The 19,462-nt window shown below is 45.4% G+C and overlaps 1 protein-coding gene across 4 annotated transcripts in view; it reads left to right on the top strand.

The window, feature by feature from the left end:
• Positions 1–19,462, top strand: part of MCF2L2 (MCF.2 cell line derived transforming sequence-like 2) — a 2,082,183-nt gene that overhangs the window by 542,217 nt on the left and 1,520,504 nt on the right. For all 4 annotated transcript variants that reach the window (XM_078665987.1, XM_078665986.1, XM_078665989.1 and 1 more), the window contains exon 4: positions 7,714–7,804. In XM_078665987.1, coding sequence (XP_078522113.1) covers positions 7,714–7,804 — 91 coding nt within the window. The remainder of the gene's footprint in view (positions 1–7,713; positions 7,805–19,462) is intronic.

The raw sequence follows: 19,462 nt of genomic DNA, 5'->3' as shown, positions 1-19,462 counted from the left end.
GCGAGATGGAGCTGTGCGGCGCGGCGAGACCACAGCGTTTGGGCCCCAGGAGTGAGTGTGCGCCCGTCCGGCAGGTAGGGATTCCTCTGTCCTGTTTTGTTGCCACCCTTAGAATACTAGGGCTCTCCGAAAAAGTAACTTCTCCCACCTACAGGTTAGAACACATTGTGGATGGGATTTATTTTCAAATCATTCCGGGCCTACTGTTGAAGACCCTATTCCTCAATCTTGGTCAGACCATTGTTTCATTTTATTCAAACTAGCCGATACTAGCTACAACTTGTGCAAGTATCAGAAAGGAAGGACTCGAAGGCCGTATGAGCTCTAGCCCTAACTTAATCCCGGTCTCACCAGCACTGCCCAACTTTGACTGGGAAACTTGGGGAGGATCTAGAATCATTAAACAAATACATTCTAAATTCTGTGTTGAAACTAGCCCTAGCTATGCTATGTATTCCATGAATTGCTGTTCTAAAGCCTCAGCACTGTGGTTTCCCCCAGCATTAACCGAGTTAAAGCGCCACTGCAAATCACTAGAGGGGAGACGGCGCTTAGCCTATAAACAGGAAGACCTTGATTTAGGGCTGACCTAAAAACGTATCTTTTTAAATCAATAAAGAAAACAAAAAAAAGCTACTATACTTTGAAAATTAAAGAGGCCCAGTTTGACCCAAAAAATCTTTAATGTTGCAAATACATTTCTGCAATCAAAAGCACTGGCTAGGGATATTCCCATTACCCAGACTCTTTGTTATCAAAACTCAGATGTTTTTGAGGATAAGATATCCACTATTCATCAAGTTTTTAGTTCAAACCTAGCTATGGACTCATTAAGTGACCCACCCACAGAGGTTGGTAATACTATCTTAAAGGAGGAGCTAACTCAATTTCTGTAGATATCCCTAACTCATTCCCGTCAGGCAATACTATCATGCAAATGAGGATCTCTGCTAGACCCTGGCCCTCCAGCCATATTATACGCAGCCATTGATGTGGTAAATCCCTTCATTAACCACACGATTATCACTTCACTAAAGGAAGCAACAGTTCCCTCTGAGTGGGAACTGGCAATTAATAAACCTCTACAAAAGAAATCTTTGGCAGATCCGACCTCTCTGTCTAATTAGGCCCAGATCTCTGTACTGGGGTGAATGTATGACATTGTTCTGCATTCTGTCCATCAATTGTTCTTTTTGCATTCGTCACCCCGAGTGGGATGCGTATGCCTAGATGTGGGTCCTGTGCTCTCAATGCCACTGGAGTCAATCTATCATGGCTGATGAGGGGTGAAACCCCGAAACCGGTCCTAGGATGCTTGTTTCCAGTCCAGGGAGGACCTGGCCTAGCAGTTCGGGCTGGACTGTTCCCATGGGCACAGGGTCAAGACTGATTTGCATATGGCTGGGTTCAAACTGGAATGGCATTGTGAGCAAAAAAACGATGGATTTAGGCCCAGATCTCTGGAATGGGGTGAATGTATGACATTGTTCTTCATTCTGTCCATCAACTGTTGTTTTTGCATTTGTCACCCCGAGTGGGACGGGTATGCTCAGACGTGAGTCCCGTGCTCTCCATGCCACTGGAATCAAGCTATCCTGGCTGATGAGGCTAAAAGCCCGAAACTGGTCCTAGGATGCTTGTTTCCAGTCCAGGGAGGACCTGGCTTGGCAGTTGGGGCTGGACTGTTCCCATGGGGCACAGGGTCAAGACTGATTTGCATATGGCTGGGTTCAACCTGGACTGGCATGGTGAGCAAAAAAACTATGGATTTAGGCCCAGATCTCTGTACTGGGGTGAATGTATGACATTGTTCTGCATTCTGTCCATCAACTGTTGTTTTTGCAGAACAGATCCCAGGTCACCCCCAAATACAGTACATTGTCCCCCTCCCCCAGCCGAAGTAGTACCCGTGGTTAACCAAACAACGCATCTTACCCAAAGCGGTGTACCCCATTCATTAGCATCGACAGTGGGTGACACCCGTACTCGGCTCCTCAACAACGTGTCAGTAACAATTCGCATGCCCCCACGTTTTTACACCTACCCCCGGATGCGACACCCTACACAGTTGTTCTGGCCAATGTTCCTGTGTTACCGTCTGCTTCACAAGAACACTGGTCTTCATTGAGGAATAGGGCCTTACATGTGCTGACCGTTAGGACTGGCATGAAGTATGATCTTTTTTCAGATTGTAAAATGATTCGAGGAGCACCCTGGGTTGGCAAATCACACAAGTCCCTGTCTGGTGACTGTGTGGTCTTAAGCTTTGGGTCCCCGGGTCTGGTACAGCACATCTTGGACAGGGCTGGAAATCGACATATCGAGATGGACAACATTAATATTCTTCCTCTGGGCTTTTTCTACCAACTGACTGTAGACAGTGGGCACAGTGTGTGGAGGGTGGTACCCCAACCTTGTGGTCAATATAATTATTCAGTTCCTACACGTAACCGTTTTGACTTTTTTGCCTCCTTAAATGATGTTGATTGACGTGGACCAAATATCAGTCCATCCATTATAGACATACAAGAACACAGGGGACATTGCAAGAACGACTCAGATCTAAACACTCACAATAATGAGAAACCGACATCATACAGGAATTCCAAACAGGTAGGGGTTGAACATGGGGGTGGCATCAACACCTTGGGGGATGTAGGCCAAGGTGGGGTGGACATGAGTAGGGCAGTGAGGGAGGAGAATCTACCTATAACTCCCTTAGAAGGGTTCCCCACATCCACCAGCATATCTAGCCCGGAGGACTCATGTTCTCAACCCCTCGGTCATTCTCGACACTTCAAACCAAGGGCTTAAAAAAATAAACTTGTCACTAGTTTGTTGGAACATTGCTGGTCTTTCTTAGAAAACCTTCTATACCGAATGGTCTGCATTTATTGACGATCACGATATTTGGGCATTCCAGGAAACCTGGGAATTTGAACAAATTTATCACCCTGGGTTCCTAAATTTTTTCAAACCGGCTTTGGAGGGACAGAGGGGTAGACCCTCAGGGGGACTTGTCATCTGGGTTAGACAGCAAACAGGCTACTCAGTGGAAGAAGTTCAGATTGATAGTAGGGATATCATGGTCATTAGACTCCGGATGGCAAACGTACCGGATATACTGGTCATTAATGTCTACGCAAGAGGGACTTCAGGGGGTAGAGGCTCCAGTACAGTTGCGCTCTTAGAATGTTTTTTTAGATCAGCATAAGGGACGCAGTAATTTGGTTATCGCAGGGGATTTAATTGCTCCTTTGAGCCCTTAGATTATGAGGATTGCAACCTCGTGATGAGGAGGATACACAATGGGAAATTCCGTCCGTTGAACTCCCACCTATTAAAAGATGAACTGAGGCTGCATTACAGCTAAAAGGGCTATGTTTGGATTGGGGATTAAGGGCAGTGAATGGGAGGTCTAATTAGGATAGGTGGGGCTCTCATACATTTAATAACGGGCTGAGAAGCAGCTGTATAGATTATATTCTACTTAATATAGAATTGTGGTCCTACATACTGGATATGGTAGTACAGGGGAGGATCGAAAGTGACCACAACCCTCTTGTACTATTATTACAGGTACAAGGTCTTCCTATTTACAACCATCAGGAAACAGTGAAGGCAACAGTAGAAGTTCAGCTTACAAACGACTGCAGGAGAGTCAAATGGGCTAAGATTATCGACAATGAAGGGCACTTAGAACAGATGAAGGGGCTGGTTGAGTCCTCCACAATTGTGGTACTCAGGAGGATATAAATTCAACCATCTCACAGGTCTATAATGATCTGTTTACTAAACTCAAAACTTTTTTTACCAAAAAGATAAATAACAGAGGAAAGAACCACGCTCAAGGGTAGCCACTTGGTACAATAAATCTTGCAGAGAGGCATACAGGACATTATCAAGAGCCATTAGACTAAAGAGCATGGAAGGTATTAAAAAGGCAAGAGCTGGGTATAAGCAAATTCTATCACAAACCAATAGGGGTTAGGATGAAAACCATTGGCAAGATTTGCTTACGGCCAGCAGGGGGAATAATATGGCTGACTTTTGGCACCTTGTCAAATAAGGTAGCGGCAAATTAAATCAAGCTCCAGTTAACCATGTCACACCAGAGCAGTTGACCTCGCATTTTGAGGCCCAGTTTGATGTCACTGGAGCTAGTGCTGACCAATTTTATATGCCCAACCCTACTGCCACCCTGCACTTCTCCAGGTTAGAGGTCCAACACGCACTTAAATTAATCCTGAAAGGCAGGGCTCCTGGCCTAGACTGCATACCAGCGGACCTCTTTATGCACAATGAGGACAATTGGGTGACTTATATTCAGCTACCCGCCAACGCTATAGCTAATGGCGCCTCACATCCAGAAACGTGGTCTGGAGCAGAAATTGTCCCAATTTTCAAAAAGGGGGATAGATCTAAACCTGGCAACTACAGGCCAATAAGTCTTATTGATTGTATTAAAAAAAATTGCCAGGTTGTTGCTATGTAGACGTGTATAGATGAAACAGACATTATGTCATCACTACAGGCAGGGTTCGACCACACACTAGCACCATAGATCAGGTTTTTAGGTTCATGATTATTTATTGGCGGGTAGTTATTATAGGAGGGGGCACAATTCATGCAGCTTTTATTGATCTTAAATCTGCTTTTGATTTGGTGCCTCATACCAAAATGTGGAGAGTTTTCCTGGATATGGGGATACCACCTGAAATACTGGCCATCTTAGTCACCCTACACGACTCTAACTATGCTCAAGTTCGCTGGGGCAAGTAGGGGGATGTTAAGGATAAGTGTACCATTTCCAAGGGGGTTCGCCAGGGGTGCATCCTCGCACCAACCTTGTTTTCCTTATTTATTAACAGGGTTGTGCAGTCTTTTTCTAACCACCCCACAGATGCACCTACCTTAGCAGGTATGAAGATACCTTTGCTAATGTTCACGGATGACACCCTGATAATTTCTAAGACCCAAAAAGGGTTGCAGTCAGCCCTTTCTAAGTTCGAGGTGTTTTGCCGCGATCATGAACTGGTGGTAAATGTTGAGAAGACCAATTTTATGGTTCTCCACAAAAGTAAAGCCGTAAAAGGGAGAGTTTTTATGAATAATGTTGTTTAGAGCAGACAGAAATTTTTACGTACCTGGGAATCACATTAGGAAGGAAATTAATTGGAAGCCCCAAATTGATATGCTGGCTCTTAAACATGCCCAATTGACTGGAGTACTGATAAAAGAACAGAGACTTTCTCACAGCAAGCCAGTGGCTCCAGTTTTAAAGATTTATAAATCCAAAATTAGCACCTCAGTATTATATGGGGCTGAGCTGTGGGGTTTCGAGGATTTCGCTCTCCTGACTACAGCCCAAAACAAATTTGTGAGGGACTTACTAGGTCTCCCACAATCAACACCATTGTTGCCTCTTTATTTAGATTTGGGCTGTAACAAAACTGAGGACATAGCTCGCTTCTGACCTGTGGCATACTGGAGAAGGCTCTGGGTTACCTCCGGACTGGCCTTGTACGCCCAAGCACTTCTCGAAACCAGGGGGGCAGATTGCTCACGCAAGATCTCCTGGTTAAGAAGGGTAAAAGACACCCTGAGGGATATGGGGTTAAGTAGTTTATGGGAGGATCCCGTAGAAAATCGTTTCCCTTCAAAGAAAGAGTTCAAGGCAGCATACTGGAATATGGTTATGATGAAGCGCATTTCATCCTTAACGAGGCCTACCTTGACGAGGGAATTTTTGGAACACAAACAAGAGTCCAAGTATGAAAGCTACTGGGATCTTATTACTGTACCTAATGATAGAATACTGTATCACCAGTTCAGAGTGGGTTCCCTCCCAATAAAATCTTTCACCTGTAAGTAGCATCCACTGAATTACGACAAATGTATTGCATGCTCATTACAGAAGGAAACATTAGCACACGTTCTGTTGGTCTACCCAACTTATAAGACTCCAAGGAACATATGGCTCAAACCAATTTGTTTGATTCTGGGTACGAGGTCAGGCGTGGAGGCACTAAGGATCTTGAAGTTTGATACTCATGAGCCCAAAGTGATCACAGTTGCTAAATTTCTGAAATGGATGTGGGTTATTCGAGCAAAAATGATGAGGGCACCATAGTTGAGTCAAATTTTATTAACATTTTTGGCATCTAACCGTCTTATGGTTGTCCCGTCATTTTGTTTACATATGTGAATCCCTCTACCCATGTAACACGTCAGCACTGTGCCTTTATCAATTATGGGGCTAAACAGTGTGGCCAAACTGTGAAAGTTCTGTTTATGGTGTACATTAGTGGTTTTAAGTAAACTGATATTTTTTTTATTTTTAATATTAAGTGTTTTATCATTGTGACATTTTATAAAGTTTTATTGACATGGATTCATCAGATTATTTTATATCATGAATTTGTTAGTCCTTTTATCTGTTGATGCATGATGTCTTTAATGATTATCAAAATCAAAATAAAGACTAATTGAATTGAATATCAGTAATGATTCTGTGGGGTTTCCTGGATTCCAATAATAAATCAGTGGGGGTCCATGGATTAAAGTTATGACTCAGTGGGGGTCCGTGGATTCCAATAATGATTCAGTGGGGGTCCCTAGATTACATAATGACTCCGTGGGGGTCCCTGGATTCCAGTATTGATTCAGTGGGGGTGCCTGGATTCCAATAATGACTCAGTGGTGATAGGTTTCATTTTCCGATGCCCGCCCACTTACACATACGCTTATGAGTTAGCATAATGTGTCTAACCAATGATATATTCATTCATGTATTTACGTTTATATTCTCCATTTCAATATTCATTTTTGCGTGTGACATTATTCTGTTTCCTTAGCTTAGCTTGTGTGACACCATTTTGGAGAGCTTCTCTCTGCGTGCGAGTCGCGCTCGCTCACCCCTCCCGTAGGAATAGAAAAAACCCTAAACGCAGCAGTTTTCGTTTCTTGGCTAACTGTGAGCGAAACTATAACAAACTTCTAATCAGTGCTGTTCTCATGTGTTGGAGCTTCTGAGGCCTGGCTCCGCGGCCTTGGGCCGAGATAAGAAATGTTGCCATCGCAGGTGCAGATGCCTCTTGTATGAGGCCATTGTTCGCTCTTTCAGGGTTCCAGTACTTTTCCAGACTGGGCGTGTTTTATACTAATGTATCCTGTTATAATGTATTGCTGTGATGAGATGGGTCAGTCCTCTCGGCGCACTCTTAGGGGTGAGGTCGGACAGGGCCCTCTCATATGGGAGTTTGTGGCCTAATAAAATAGCCTGTTTATTCTTCTCCACTGTCCGGCTGACTTATTACTTGGTAGTCATAGGTGAGTGCGGTAAGTCACTCGGGTGGATTTGAGCCACGCTTATCAGAGGTGGTCCGTGGATTACAGTAATGAATAAATGGGGGCCATGGATTACAGTAAGGAATAAGTGGAGGTCCACAGTAGTCACAAGATTAAAAGCCACTGATCCAGCTCATTGTAGAGATCAGAATCCTATTGCACTGTCCTATATCTAAGCACAGAGTCCTATTCTTCCACCCTGTTGTCAGTCGGTGACTCCTCTTGCTGTATTCCAATGTGGAGCTCAGAGCCCTGCCACCAAGCAGAGAGCCAGGGGAGCTGCTAGTTCTGTTTGCTTGCTCTGCAGTGCTGCTGCTGCTCGCCACCTGCATGTAACCCTGTCTGTCTGCTGTTCTCTTGCAGCCTGGAGGCGGCCAGCATTGGTTTCATCATCATTATAGACAGGCGGCGGGACAGATGGAGCTCGGTGAAGGCCTCCCTGACACGCATTGCAGTAAGTGCTTGCTTTCTTCACCCAGGTTGTCTGTCGCTGGCTCACCTGCATGCCTCTTCTCCTTTTTGTTAACAAACCACTTCCCTTATTTGGAAGCCTAGATTCATTCAGTGGAAGGACACAATTTATTCTGAATTGTATAGAACAGTAACTTCTATTTAGTGACATTGGATTCAATTAAAATGTAGATGGTTTGTCACTTTCACAGGTGTATGTATAGTACTTGCTACAAATCTAATGTTGTGCATTCATTGGTATGTTTTCTGTATAATGTGCAATGTAACGGAAACTATCTTTCTTTGCTTTGAAATGGATGGTAAGTATTCAAGTAAAAGAAGCAGAGGAAGGAAGTGGTGTTAAGTAAAGATAAAAGAAAGATAAAGCCATCTTGAAGCAGAAAGGAAGTAAACGTGCCAGTTTTGTTCACTGCCCTGCAATGCAATTGTTGTTCACCAGGCTCTTGCATTGCCATTGTAGTGCACCAGGTCCCTGCGTTGCAATTCTCGTGCACCAGGCCCTAGTGCCGAAATTGTTTCACACACGGCCCCTGTGCTTTCAATTGTGCACCGGGCCCTTATGCTGCTGTTGCAGTGCATGAGATTCTTGGGCTCCAATTATAGTGCACCAGGTCCTTGCACAGCACTGTATAGAACGAGGACATTGAGCTATATTTGTAGTGCACCGCTATTGCTGCACTTCTAGTGCACTAGTCCCCTATTGCTGCAATTCTAATGCACCAGGCCCCATATTGCTGCACTTCGAGTGCACTAGGCTCCCATTGTTGCAATTCTAGTGTACTAGGCCCCTACTACTGCAATTCTAGAGCACCAGGTCCTTGCCTTGCCATTGTAGTGCCCCAGGCCCTTGTGCTGCAGTGGTAGTGTAGGAGGGCCATCATTTGTTGTGCTTGTTGTGCACCAGAACTTTGCAGTGCAGTTATGGTGCATTAGGCCCCTGTGCAACAAAGTTTGTGAACCGGGCCCTTGTGCCAGAATTGCAGTACACCAGGTCTTTGCGCTGCAGTTACAGTCCACCAAACCTTGTGTGAATCTCGTATTTTTATTCATAATCTCAGCTCACAATTTTAGTAGGACATCAGCAGTGCAATTGCTTCAGAGTTGGAAATTGTGCAGATGTAACGAGTCAATGGTATTCAACAAGCTCAAGTTGCGGGTGTATACTACAATTCCTAGACTACAAGCTCGAAGACATCTGAATACCAGTGAGATCCTGCTGCTCCGAGCCAGTGGATCCCATTTGAAACTTATTTTTGATATCCTTAATTCTGAAAGCTAGTCTCATACATAGTGGGACCACCAGAATGTCCATTCATCCTCTCTTCAAGTAACAGGGAGTGTGATTGGATATATATGGGACTGTCTACATTGCACATGGGATTAATTACTTTTCATGAAAAACAGAGGGGAGAGCAAGGTATTTAGTTCACACGGTGAACTGGGGAATACTCCTATACCCCTGGGTATATCAATAGAAAACAAAATAAGGAGTACCACCCACGTGGAATTGTCAGTTCCTAGTGGGGTGCAGGCTGATGCAAAAAGGGGGGGGTGCTCTCCTTTTGTTAAGAAACCCCTCACTCAACACCTAGTGGTGACATGCTTCATCATCGGGGTCCACCCTAATGACCTAGCGTCATCAGGGTGTGCTACAACACCTGATTACAGTGGAGCTGGTTGTGAGTGAGGATGCGTGAAAGAAAAAAGTTTGTGTGTTAAAAATTGTCCTGGTTTAACTTAGGAAAATAAAGTTTTATTTATAAGCAACTGGACAATGTTAAAATCAAAAGTGCGAGATAAAGTGAGGGTAATTATGAGCCCATGTATCTCTATGTGTTGTCAGGTCTACATGTTTCAACCATGAAGGTGGAGGTTCACCAGGTTTTCTTCAGGACCGATGTCCAGAGGGTGGGAGGTATGCGTCCCCTAAAAGGCGCACCCTGTCCTACCTTCTGGGACCACAATACGTGACAAAAATATGTCTGTGGTATGTGCTTAAACCCGATTGGGTAAGCGTGAAAAATCAAAATACTCGTATTAGGGTATTGGGATACCTCATAGGGCGGGGAGAGGTTATCCTCGTAGAAAGAACGTATTAGTTCAGTAGCGAGGTCAATGGCCGTGTACCTACTGCGGTCCCCAGGCGCTACAGGGCGGTGTTGTAGGTCATTAGGGTGGACCCCGATGATTAAGCATGTCACCACTAGGTGGTGAGTGAGGGGTTTCTTAACAAAAGGAGAGCCCCCCCCCTTTTTGCATTAATTACTTTTCCTCAGTGGCCTTGATTCACTTGCCATCCACTCCTCCCCACCTTTAAGTCCTACAACCACCTGGGATTTAAGCCATGGTGTCCCTTGAAGGTCAACACATTTAGAAACTGCGGTGGTGCAGGAGTGACTGTACGTTTAAGACCCTTTCTTGCTACACAATTTGTCTGTCACTCTCTAACATGCCTTGCGTAGAATCTTCAAATCTTAATATTTACTTACTGGCAGCATAAAATGAAGCCAACCCTTCGCCATTTCGTATCAATGTCTGAACACACTGTCCCTCCACACTCCTCACCCTCTGGATCCTCCTAGGACACTCCGCCCCCTGCGAGGCCTATAAAACAGAATCCAGACCTATTGCACCTCTGTCTATTACCCTCAACGTTTTGGTCCACCACATAAGAATAGTACCCACCACCAAGATCATTTTAGATCGCCCCTCACTGAACTGCAAAAAAGAAAGAAAGAAAGAAAGGAAGAAAGAGAGAAAGAAAGAAAGAAAGAAAGAAAGAAAGAAAGAAAGAAAGAAAGAAAGAAAGAAAGAAAGAAAGAAAGAAAGAAAGAAAGAAAGAAAATATGTGCAGGAATCAATAAAGAAAATTAAGACTGTAATTGGTGAATTTGCTGAAAAAGTTGATCATATGCAGGGGACTTGGAATTGTATTAGCACCATTGAAGATTGTAGAACATTTACAGTAAGTGAATGCCACAATCTAAAGGACTCTGTGCTTACAACCAAAGTTGTGGACTTGAAAAACAGCTCCCTCCATGCTATCTTTCATCTACTGGGCCTGAATTCAAAACACTGATTGCCTGTAACTGGTAGATTACCTATAGATGTTTAGGAGGTTGTACATATACTAGGTGACTGAAAAACTGGCCATTATGTGAGTGCATCATACACCATTTCTGAAATCGTCTCCTTAAAGTAAAGGTCATAAATCCATGAAATTGCTCAGTTTCCAGAACAAGGAAGAGGTTCTCAAGACATAGCTGGTGGGAGTCTGTGTTATAATTCAAGGTCAAAGGATCCATTTGCTCACTGGTCAGGGTTGTGAGGAATTGCAAAGGGTATGTCCCACCTTTGAATGTCTGGAGGGCACCAACCTCAAAATCTGCCTGTGGTTTCCAATGATACTTCGTCTCTAGCATTAGAGGTGAGGCCCCCAAGTTGCCATGAGCTCCTCCATTTAAAAAAAACTCCCAATCTTGGAAGGTAAAAGTTGAAAGATACACATTAACGCTCTTGCCCAAAAGTTCAATGAACCTGTGCGAAGCAGCATACGACCAAGAACCAAGGAAAGCTGAGTCCAGTCAGATTGTTGACAGAATCTTTAGGAGTGTTGGTGATGCTAGTTAGTAGAGCTGATAAAATTAGATTTCAGATGAAATGGAAAATTACTCTTTCTAAGGTCATAAAAAGTACGATTTATGACTCAGTTATGTTATGCTAGTGTATTTGTAGAGCGCAGCGTATCACCCGCAAGAGTATCTAGGAGCTAGGCAGGTGAAAACTGAGTCTAGCAGTGGTGGGAGGAGCCATGGCTTCAACTTCTTAAGGAATTTCAACAGTGAGGTGGAGGTCCTTATGTGGAGGGGAAAGTTGTTCCAAGACTTTGCCGCGAGGTGGGAGAAGGTACGGCCACTGGCTTTGCTGCTGTGTATGCAGGGTACATGGGCAAGAGAGAGGCAGAGCGAAGGTGTCTGGTGGGTTGATGAAAGTGGAGACTGAGATTGAGGTAGGAGGGCCTGGTTGTGTACAGAGCCTTGAATGCGAGTGAGGAGCTTGGACTGGCAACGTTTCTGGACCAGAAGCCAGCGTAGTTGCCTTAGTTAGGGAGTGATGTGAATACGTTGAGGAAGGATCCGGATGAGTCTGGCTCCGGAGTTCTGGATGGGCTGGAGTCTTTGGAGGAGGTGGGCTGGAATTCCTGCTTAGAGTGCATTACTGTAGTCAAGTCTGCTTGTGACGAGAGCCTCGGTGATGGTGTGCTTCGAGGCCTGGAGGAACCACTTGAAGATCTTGTGTAGCATGTGCAGGATGAAGAAGCAAGAGAATGTGACAGTGTTGACTTGTGAGGCCATGGTAAATTCGTTGTCGAAGATGATTCTGAGGTTTCTGGGGGACTCAGTTGGGGTTGGTTTGGGTCCGAACTTTGGGTTCCAACAGGAGGAATCCCAGAGGGAGTTCTTGTTTCCAAAGATCAGCGTTTCCGGCTCATCGGTGTTGAGCTTCAGGCAGTTTTCCTTCATCCAGTCTGTGACGCTGGTCATGCAGTTGTGGTAATTGTTCCTGGTGTTGGTGGGATCATCCGAGAGAATGAGGATGAGCTGCGCGTCATTGGCGTAAGAGATGATGTTGAGTCCTTGGGCTCTGACGATGTGGGCTAGCAGTGTCGTGTAGTGTTGAAAAGGGTAGGGCTTAGATATAAGCGTTGTGGGACTCTGCAGATGATTTCCTTGGGTTCGGAGTTGAAGGGTGAGAGACGTACTTGGCTTCTTCCTATGAGGAAGACGCAGATACACTTGAGTGTTGCTCCCTGGATTTCGATGTGGTGGAGTCTGGCAACAAGCTTATGGTGTTAGATGTCATTGAATGACGCGGCGTGGAGAGATTGAGGCGGATGAGGGCAGGAGCAGCTGTCTCACCTCAACAGAGTATGGCTCAAACGTTGCCTGTGGCTGTGATAAGGGCTTTCCTGTGCTGTGGTTGCAGCAGAGCTGTCCAGGAGTTGATGGTGTTCCGGGTATTTGGCGAGTTGCTGGTTGATTATTATTGCAAGTGAAAGATGTTCCTTACCAACATAGGGTGTGAGGTTTCAAGAGGTAAATCTTATTTAAGCAGAGTGCGTTTTATACTCTTCTGTTTTCTGGTCTTGTAAAGTTAGTACCTTTGTCAACCTTTCCTTTGGTTCACCAATGTAGATATGTGGTCTGCTGGGCATAGCTGTAGACTTCATGTTAACATATCCTGAGTATCCTGTTCAGAGCTAGTGTGTTCGATTTCTTTCAGCCTAGGATTACCATGGCCAATGTGTTTTTGTTGTTACTAATAACATTTATGTTCTCTGTAGTGGGATCTTTTATTTTAGGCATAACCATTCAAGTACAGGACAGGCTTCGCGTATGTTCTGGGTCACATATTGACCTGGGATTTCGTACCCTTACACCTGAACACTTGTACTCATTTTTTTTTAAAACAGAATTTTATTGCATTTTCAAAACAATCTGTACAGCCATATGCATATCTTATTACATGGCATTTCCAATGAACATGGTTAGCATACACAGAAATTATTGACACGTGAACGTACATATCACACATATCCATTAAGAAAGAACTGGGCATATCATACATATCCATTAAGAAAGAACCAGTCATCTTCTGGCCTCTCGGAGGTGCACTGCCCCCTCATACCCAGCCCACCTTATAAGGTCCTTCCTCTAGACCATGGGTACTCACAAACTTTCTTTCGGGGGCCAAAATTACAGTGTGGCTTATGGCCGAGTGCAGCACCAGTAGGGGCGGGGTCAGGGTCAGTGGGGGGCGGCGCTAGAGTAAAATGCTATATTTCAAAAGCAGATGTAACTACAAAGAGCACATTTTGACAATATATTCTTATTAGCAGACAATAGCAATCTAAAGAGGCATTGCATAGCTTCATACACACTTTGACCCCAATTCCATCAGTCTCTCTCTCTCTCTGTCAGTGTCGCTCTCACTCAGCCAGCCTCTCTCTCTCTCAGTCAGTCTCTCTATCTCTCTCTCTCAGTCAGTCTCTCTCTCTCTGTCAGTCTCTCTCTCTCTCTGTCAGTCTCTCTCTCTCTCTGTCAGTCTCTCTGTCAGTCAGTCGCTAGTCAGTCAGTCGCTCTGTCAGTCGCTCTGTCAGTCAGTCTCTCTGTCAGTCAGTCTTACTCCCTAGTCAGTCTCTCTCTCAGTCAGTCACTCCCTCTCAGTCAGACTCTCTCTGTCAGTCTCTCTCCTAGTCAGTCAGTCAGTCTCTCTCTCTCTTTAAATAGCAGTATTTCTCTACTATTAACAGACACGCAACAGAACAAAAAAAAGAATTTTTGATCGAACTACGGTGATATATACACATAGCTGACATGGATTGCCTGGTTACAGGGCTCTTAGTGGGATGAAAAACCTGGGGGTTCTCTCAAAGGGAAAAGACCGCTAAAATTAAGGGGTTGGCTTAAAAACATGTAAACACAAATCTTTGTTTATCATAGTGTGCCACCCTACCGGTATGTTGCTGTTTGTCATTTGATTCAGATATATGAGATACAACCAGTATAATAATACCTGCAACAAGTCAGGTCTATTGGCTTTGCTAAGCAACAACTATAGCTTTTTTGTATATAAATTATAATATTGAAAATGTGTCAGTTCTGAAAAGATGAGACTGTGAAAGAAGTAAAACTAGTCTATTTGAAATTACATCAAAATCTTTGAGCAATTATGCTGCTACTGAGATGAGATTTTTTTTGTTCACCCGAAGGGACGAAAATGGAGACCCCAATAGTTAGTTGCATAAGATAAATAAGCAGCAACTATGGCTTTGTTGTATATAATATATAACATTGAAAATGGTGAAATTGGAGACCCCGGTAGTTAGTTGCATAAGATAAATAAGCAACAACATATAACATTGAAAATGCTTCCGTTCTGAAATGATGAAACTGTGAAAGAAGTTAAACGAGCCTATTTGGAATGACATCAAAGGCTTTGAGCTGCTGTTGAGTTGAGATTTATTTAAGGGCGAAAATGGAGACCCAAGAGGTTTTTAGTTGCTTAAGATAAATAAGCAAAAACTATGGCTTTGTTGTATATAGTATTGAAAACAGCGGTAGAAGTGGGGGGAATCGGAAGGGCACGGCGTGCCCCTACCTTTTAAATTTACTAAAGTCCGTTCCCCTACTTCTTTATTTTCAGATTTCGTCCCAGGACTGCAGGAATGGTCCAAACTTGAAATAATATGATTTACGAGCCCTGTGCGGTGCTGATCTAGGAAGACCTCTGCTGTTGCATGACCCTCCCCCCTTCACCTCTGTATCTGTGGGAAGGGGCCTGCCCAGCAACACTGTAGGAGCCGTTTTTTTCCACTCTAAGGGCAAGCAAGCAGCAAGAGAAAGCGGCTTACTATGATGGCCCTCCTGCTGCAATGATTTACATCTCATTTACTGACCGATGCTACCTGCCTGCCCCCCACTGTGATTAAATACAATTTGTCACATCAGGCTGCATTGGCGGCCCACCCTTTACCTCATCTGCCCTTTGTTCTCGGGCTCACCCAAACTTATGACGCCACAAGAAAAGGAAGAGGACTCCAGTGTGGAATTTGTGGCAGAGTGTGCCCAAACCTTGGCGCTTAGAAAAAAAAACTGTAGAAAACGTTTAACGTCTTCCTTATTCCATTTTATAAATTGTGTACTGCTGCTCTGTCTGTGTTCAGGGATGTGGTATTTTAAAAAATACTGTTTACCTTTTTTAAGGTAGTAACATAAGGGCAGCCCGAGGTGTCCAGTTCTGTGACACCCAAGGCACCAGAGCCCCTTGTGGATCCCATCCAGGGTCGGACTGTGAAAACAAAAAGGCCCAGGCACCAAGGCCGGACTGGCGTAATGGGCATTGGGACGGAGGCTGGAGGAGTGGGAGGCTGGTTTTGTTACTGGGGGCTGCAAAACTGTCCCCCAGTAACAAAACCAGCAGGGCTGTCCATCACACTAAGGGGGAGATTTACTAAGATTTTGCGTCGTGTTTGCGTCACAAATGTGACTTAAATCGATGCAAAATAATTTTTTCCCAATTTACTTCCTAGTGCTAAACTTGTTTAGCGCTAGAAATAACGGAAAATTAATGCAAAGCAGCGACGCTGATTCGCATTACTTAGCGCCAAGGGGCGTCCCATGGGTGGAGCATGTGTGTTTCCGAGCAACCGCCCAGGGTTTCTCACACTAAACCCAATTTACCTAAATAAAGTAGATTGGGTTTAGAGTTAGAAAACTGTGCCTTTTTCAAGTGGGCGTACAGAAGGAGAAATGCTTTCATTTCTCCTTCCTTTTCTGACTTTGTATGCGTGCGGCACTTTACAGCACGCATACAAAGTGTGAAAAATGTTGCATTTGTCTGGGCATCATATTTTGTACAGGAAGGCTAACCTTCCTGTACAAAACCTGTTCTAGACTCATGCACACAACCTAGCGCTGTGGCGCTAAGGTGTGTGTGTGGCGCACAGCAGCTTTAATGAGCGCAAGAGAAAGGGGAGAAGTGAGCCATATCTCTGAAAATATGGCACTCTCCTGCTTCCTCCTTGTTGCACAACGCTACACTGGTATGAGAGGCGCTATAATAAAATTAAATACATGTGAGAGGGGCTATGGAGAGATGAGGGGCAGTGTTGGAGGGATCGGCAATGCATGATTTGCATTCACACCAAACTAATGGGCCTTGCATCATGCTTGCGCCATGGAATGTGGTAAATGCATGACACAAATCTCCAAGTCATATTTATGAAGCCACGCAAAGCCACTTTGCATGGTATTGATTCCTTTCATACATATGGAGTAATGCCTTACTCTGCACAAGGATGGCATTGCAGTGGGTATTTCCACTCAACTTCCATGGTTTTTGATGCATTCCAAGACATCCAAGGACTTGTAAACCTGGGAATGCATCAAAATCTTACGCCTCCCCAAGGGAGGCACAACAAATAGAAATATCTTTATTTCTCCACAATTTTTCCTCTTTCTAAATGTGCACCACACATGGAAAGAGAAACAAGCATTTACGATGCAACGGTTTCGCCTTTGTAAAAGTTAGAGCTATTGGCATTGTAAATGACATATTTTTTTTTTATGTGTTGGTTTTGAAAACATAAATAAATGGCATTGTCATTTACAATGCCAATAGCTGGAAACAATTGTTTGTTAAATCAGAGCAGGTGTGAATGACTCGCCCTGCCCAGGTATTTCCTCTATGTCTGTGTACGTTATACATGCGGCACTACAATTACCAGAATGCAGTGGGAATGGACAGTTCACACCTGTTGCGGTAAAAGGCTTCGGAGAGTGAAAACCCCGACCCTGCTCCTGAAAAGCGTCCAACAGCTCAGGGAGCGTGAGACCACATCTCAGGGAAAGTGTTGATTCAGCCCCCAAACAAGTGTCACCCACGTCCCCGAGAGAGTGTGAGACCCTTGCCAAGCAAGGCCGCGACCTTAGTACTGGGAGGGTGAGAAGCAAGCACTAGAACAGAAGTGACCACCTAGGGATTGTGAGACCCCCCATCCCCCTATCTGCGGCGTGGACGCAGCCCGAACAAGTGTCACCCTCGTCCCCGAGAGAGAGACTTTAGCGATGAGAACGTGAGACTGTTAGTCCCAGGGGAGTCCCGGAAGCTCATTTAAGGTGAGACCCGCACCATGGAAACGGCGTGGGCCCAGCCCTGAGGGAGGAAGACTATAGCCATGGCGTTACATTACCACTGCAACTATAGCTACAGGCAGCCCTTAATTTGAGCCGGGCACGTAATCAACTCCTGCGCTTTTCATGAGCATCAGTTGAGGACACATTCATTTGTGGGAGGCGTGGGAAGATAAAGTGATTTGCCCAGAATCACAGGACATTGATTTGAAGCCAAGACTCGAACCTGGTTCCCCAGCTGAGCAGCTCTGGCCTTTACGCTACATCCTCTACCCACTTTTATGGTTAATCGTTGATTCTGTTTTAGGCAGCACTAACAATTGAAATGGGCTGGTGTAAGTTGCCTCCTGGCGAGAGCCCTGGCACTTATGGGTTTCAGTCGATTACCCACTTACTACAGGGGTGACAGCGCCAGCTCGCTGAGGTGATGGAAGCAGACAGATGTGAGGGTGCAAGAGTCACAGCTGCTGCAGTGCTTGGAACTTCAGTGTTAGGAGGCGCTTTTCGCCTCTGACAGAGCGAGGAAAAGTAGCCACGTCTGCAAAACAAAGCTATATAGACACACGGGCGCGAGGGCACACGTAGGAGTACGTCATAACCTGTACGTCAATTTCGGACGTCTGGAACACACAGCTGCTTGTAAAACACAAGGGGGGGGGTTGAAAGGTAAACCGGAAGCTGAGAGTGAAGCGAAACTGGAGTCGGCGGAAAGGAAGGGGTCAAATGGAAGGTGGACGAATGCAGGAGTAAAGTGGGTGATGGGCGCATGAAAGGGTAAAGTGGGACATGGGTTAAAGTGGGAGTTTGAAGTAGGAAAGGGTAAAATGGAAGGTGGACGAATACAGGAGTAAAGTGGGTGATGGACGAATGAAGGGGTAAAATGGAAGGTAGGCGAATACAGGAGTCAAGTGCGTGATGGACGCATGAAGGGCTACAAAGGGACCAGGAGGGAAGAAGGGTGAAAAATTACGGCGTGACTGTACAAAAACTGACAGGAAAAAACGAGCACCTACGGGCACACGGACAGCGGGAGTGGGGGCGGGAACGGACAGCAGGAGGGGGTGCGGGAACGGGCACACGGACAGCGGGAGGGGGGCAGGAACGGGCACACAGACAGCGGGAGGGGGGCAGGAACGGGCTCACGGACAGCGGGAGGGGGGGGCGGGAACAGACAGCGAGACATCGCGCAACCTACCCCTGCAAACGACACTTCCAAAATGGCGAAAACAAAGCATGACGATTGCAAGGGGGCGGGATGAGTAAAAATCGCCGGAACGCCCACGAATCTGCTCCGGCAATGACGGACAGATCGCTCTTCCAATGGCTAGCCTCCATTTATGGAGCTAGCCAATGGAAGAGAAGGCGGGACAAAGTGCCCATACTGTTAAAACATGAGATTTCACCTACGCGAACGCTGCTGCGCAGCGGATCGTGAGGCGAAACCTAAAAAGCCTCTCAGGATTATTTTATTGCAGAAAGGTACACTGATGCTAGTGTGGGATTTATTCTAAATTGCACTCAGATGGCATCTTAGAGACGCCACCTTAAAAACAACCAGCCTCTTAGGTGTTCCCTGACTGGTAGACACCAGCCAGCTTCCACGAGACAAGTTTCTGGACCCCTGGGGTGGGAGCCTTTGCTCTCTGAGGCCAGACACAAAGCTATTCCTGGGTGAGGTGTTCACACCTCCCTCAGGTCAGGAAAAGCCATCTGTGGCAGGGGAGCATCAAAGGCCTTGACTGCTTTGCAACGCCACCCTCAGCCTCTCCTGCTATCAGGAGCAGGCCACCTTCCTTCCTCACATCCTTTTCGGCGGGAAGACAGGCGGTAAAATTAGGACAGCCTAGCCCACCCTTAGGTGGGGGAGGCAAGGTGAAGCCCACTCTTCAGTGCCCACCATCTTGCAGATGGCAGGCACTCTCCAATCAAGGGTTAGGGATTGTGCC

Source organism: Lissotriton helveticus, chromosome 11 (genome assembly GCF_964261635.1).
Source record: "Lissotriton helveticus chromosome 11, aLisHel1.1, whole genome shotgun sequence".
Taxonomy (NCBI): Eukaryota; Metazoa; Chordata; class Amphibia; order Caudata; family Salamandridae; genus Lissotriton; species Lissotriton helveticus.
The sequence above is the reverse complement of the archived record's forward strand: the minus strand, read 5'-3'. Positions and strand labels throughout refer to the sequence as shown.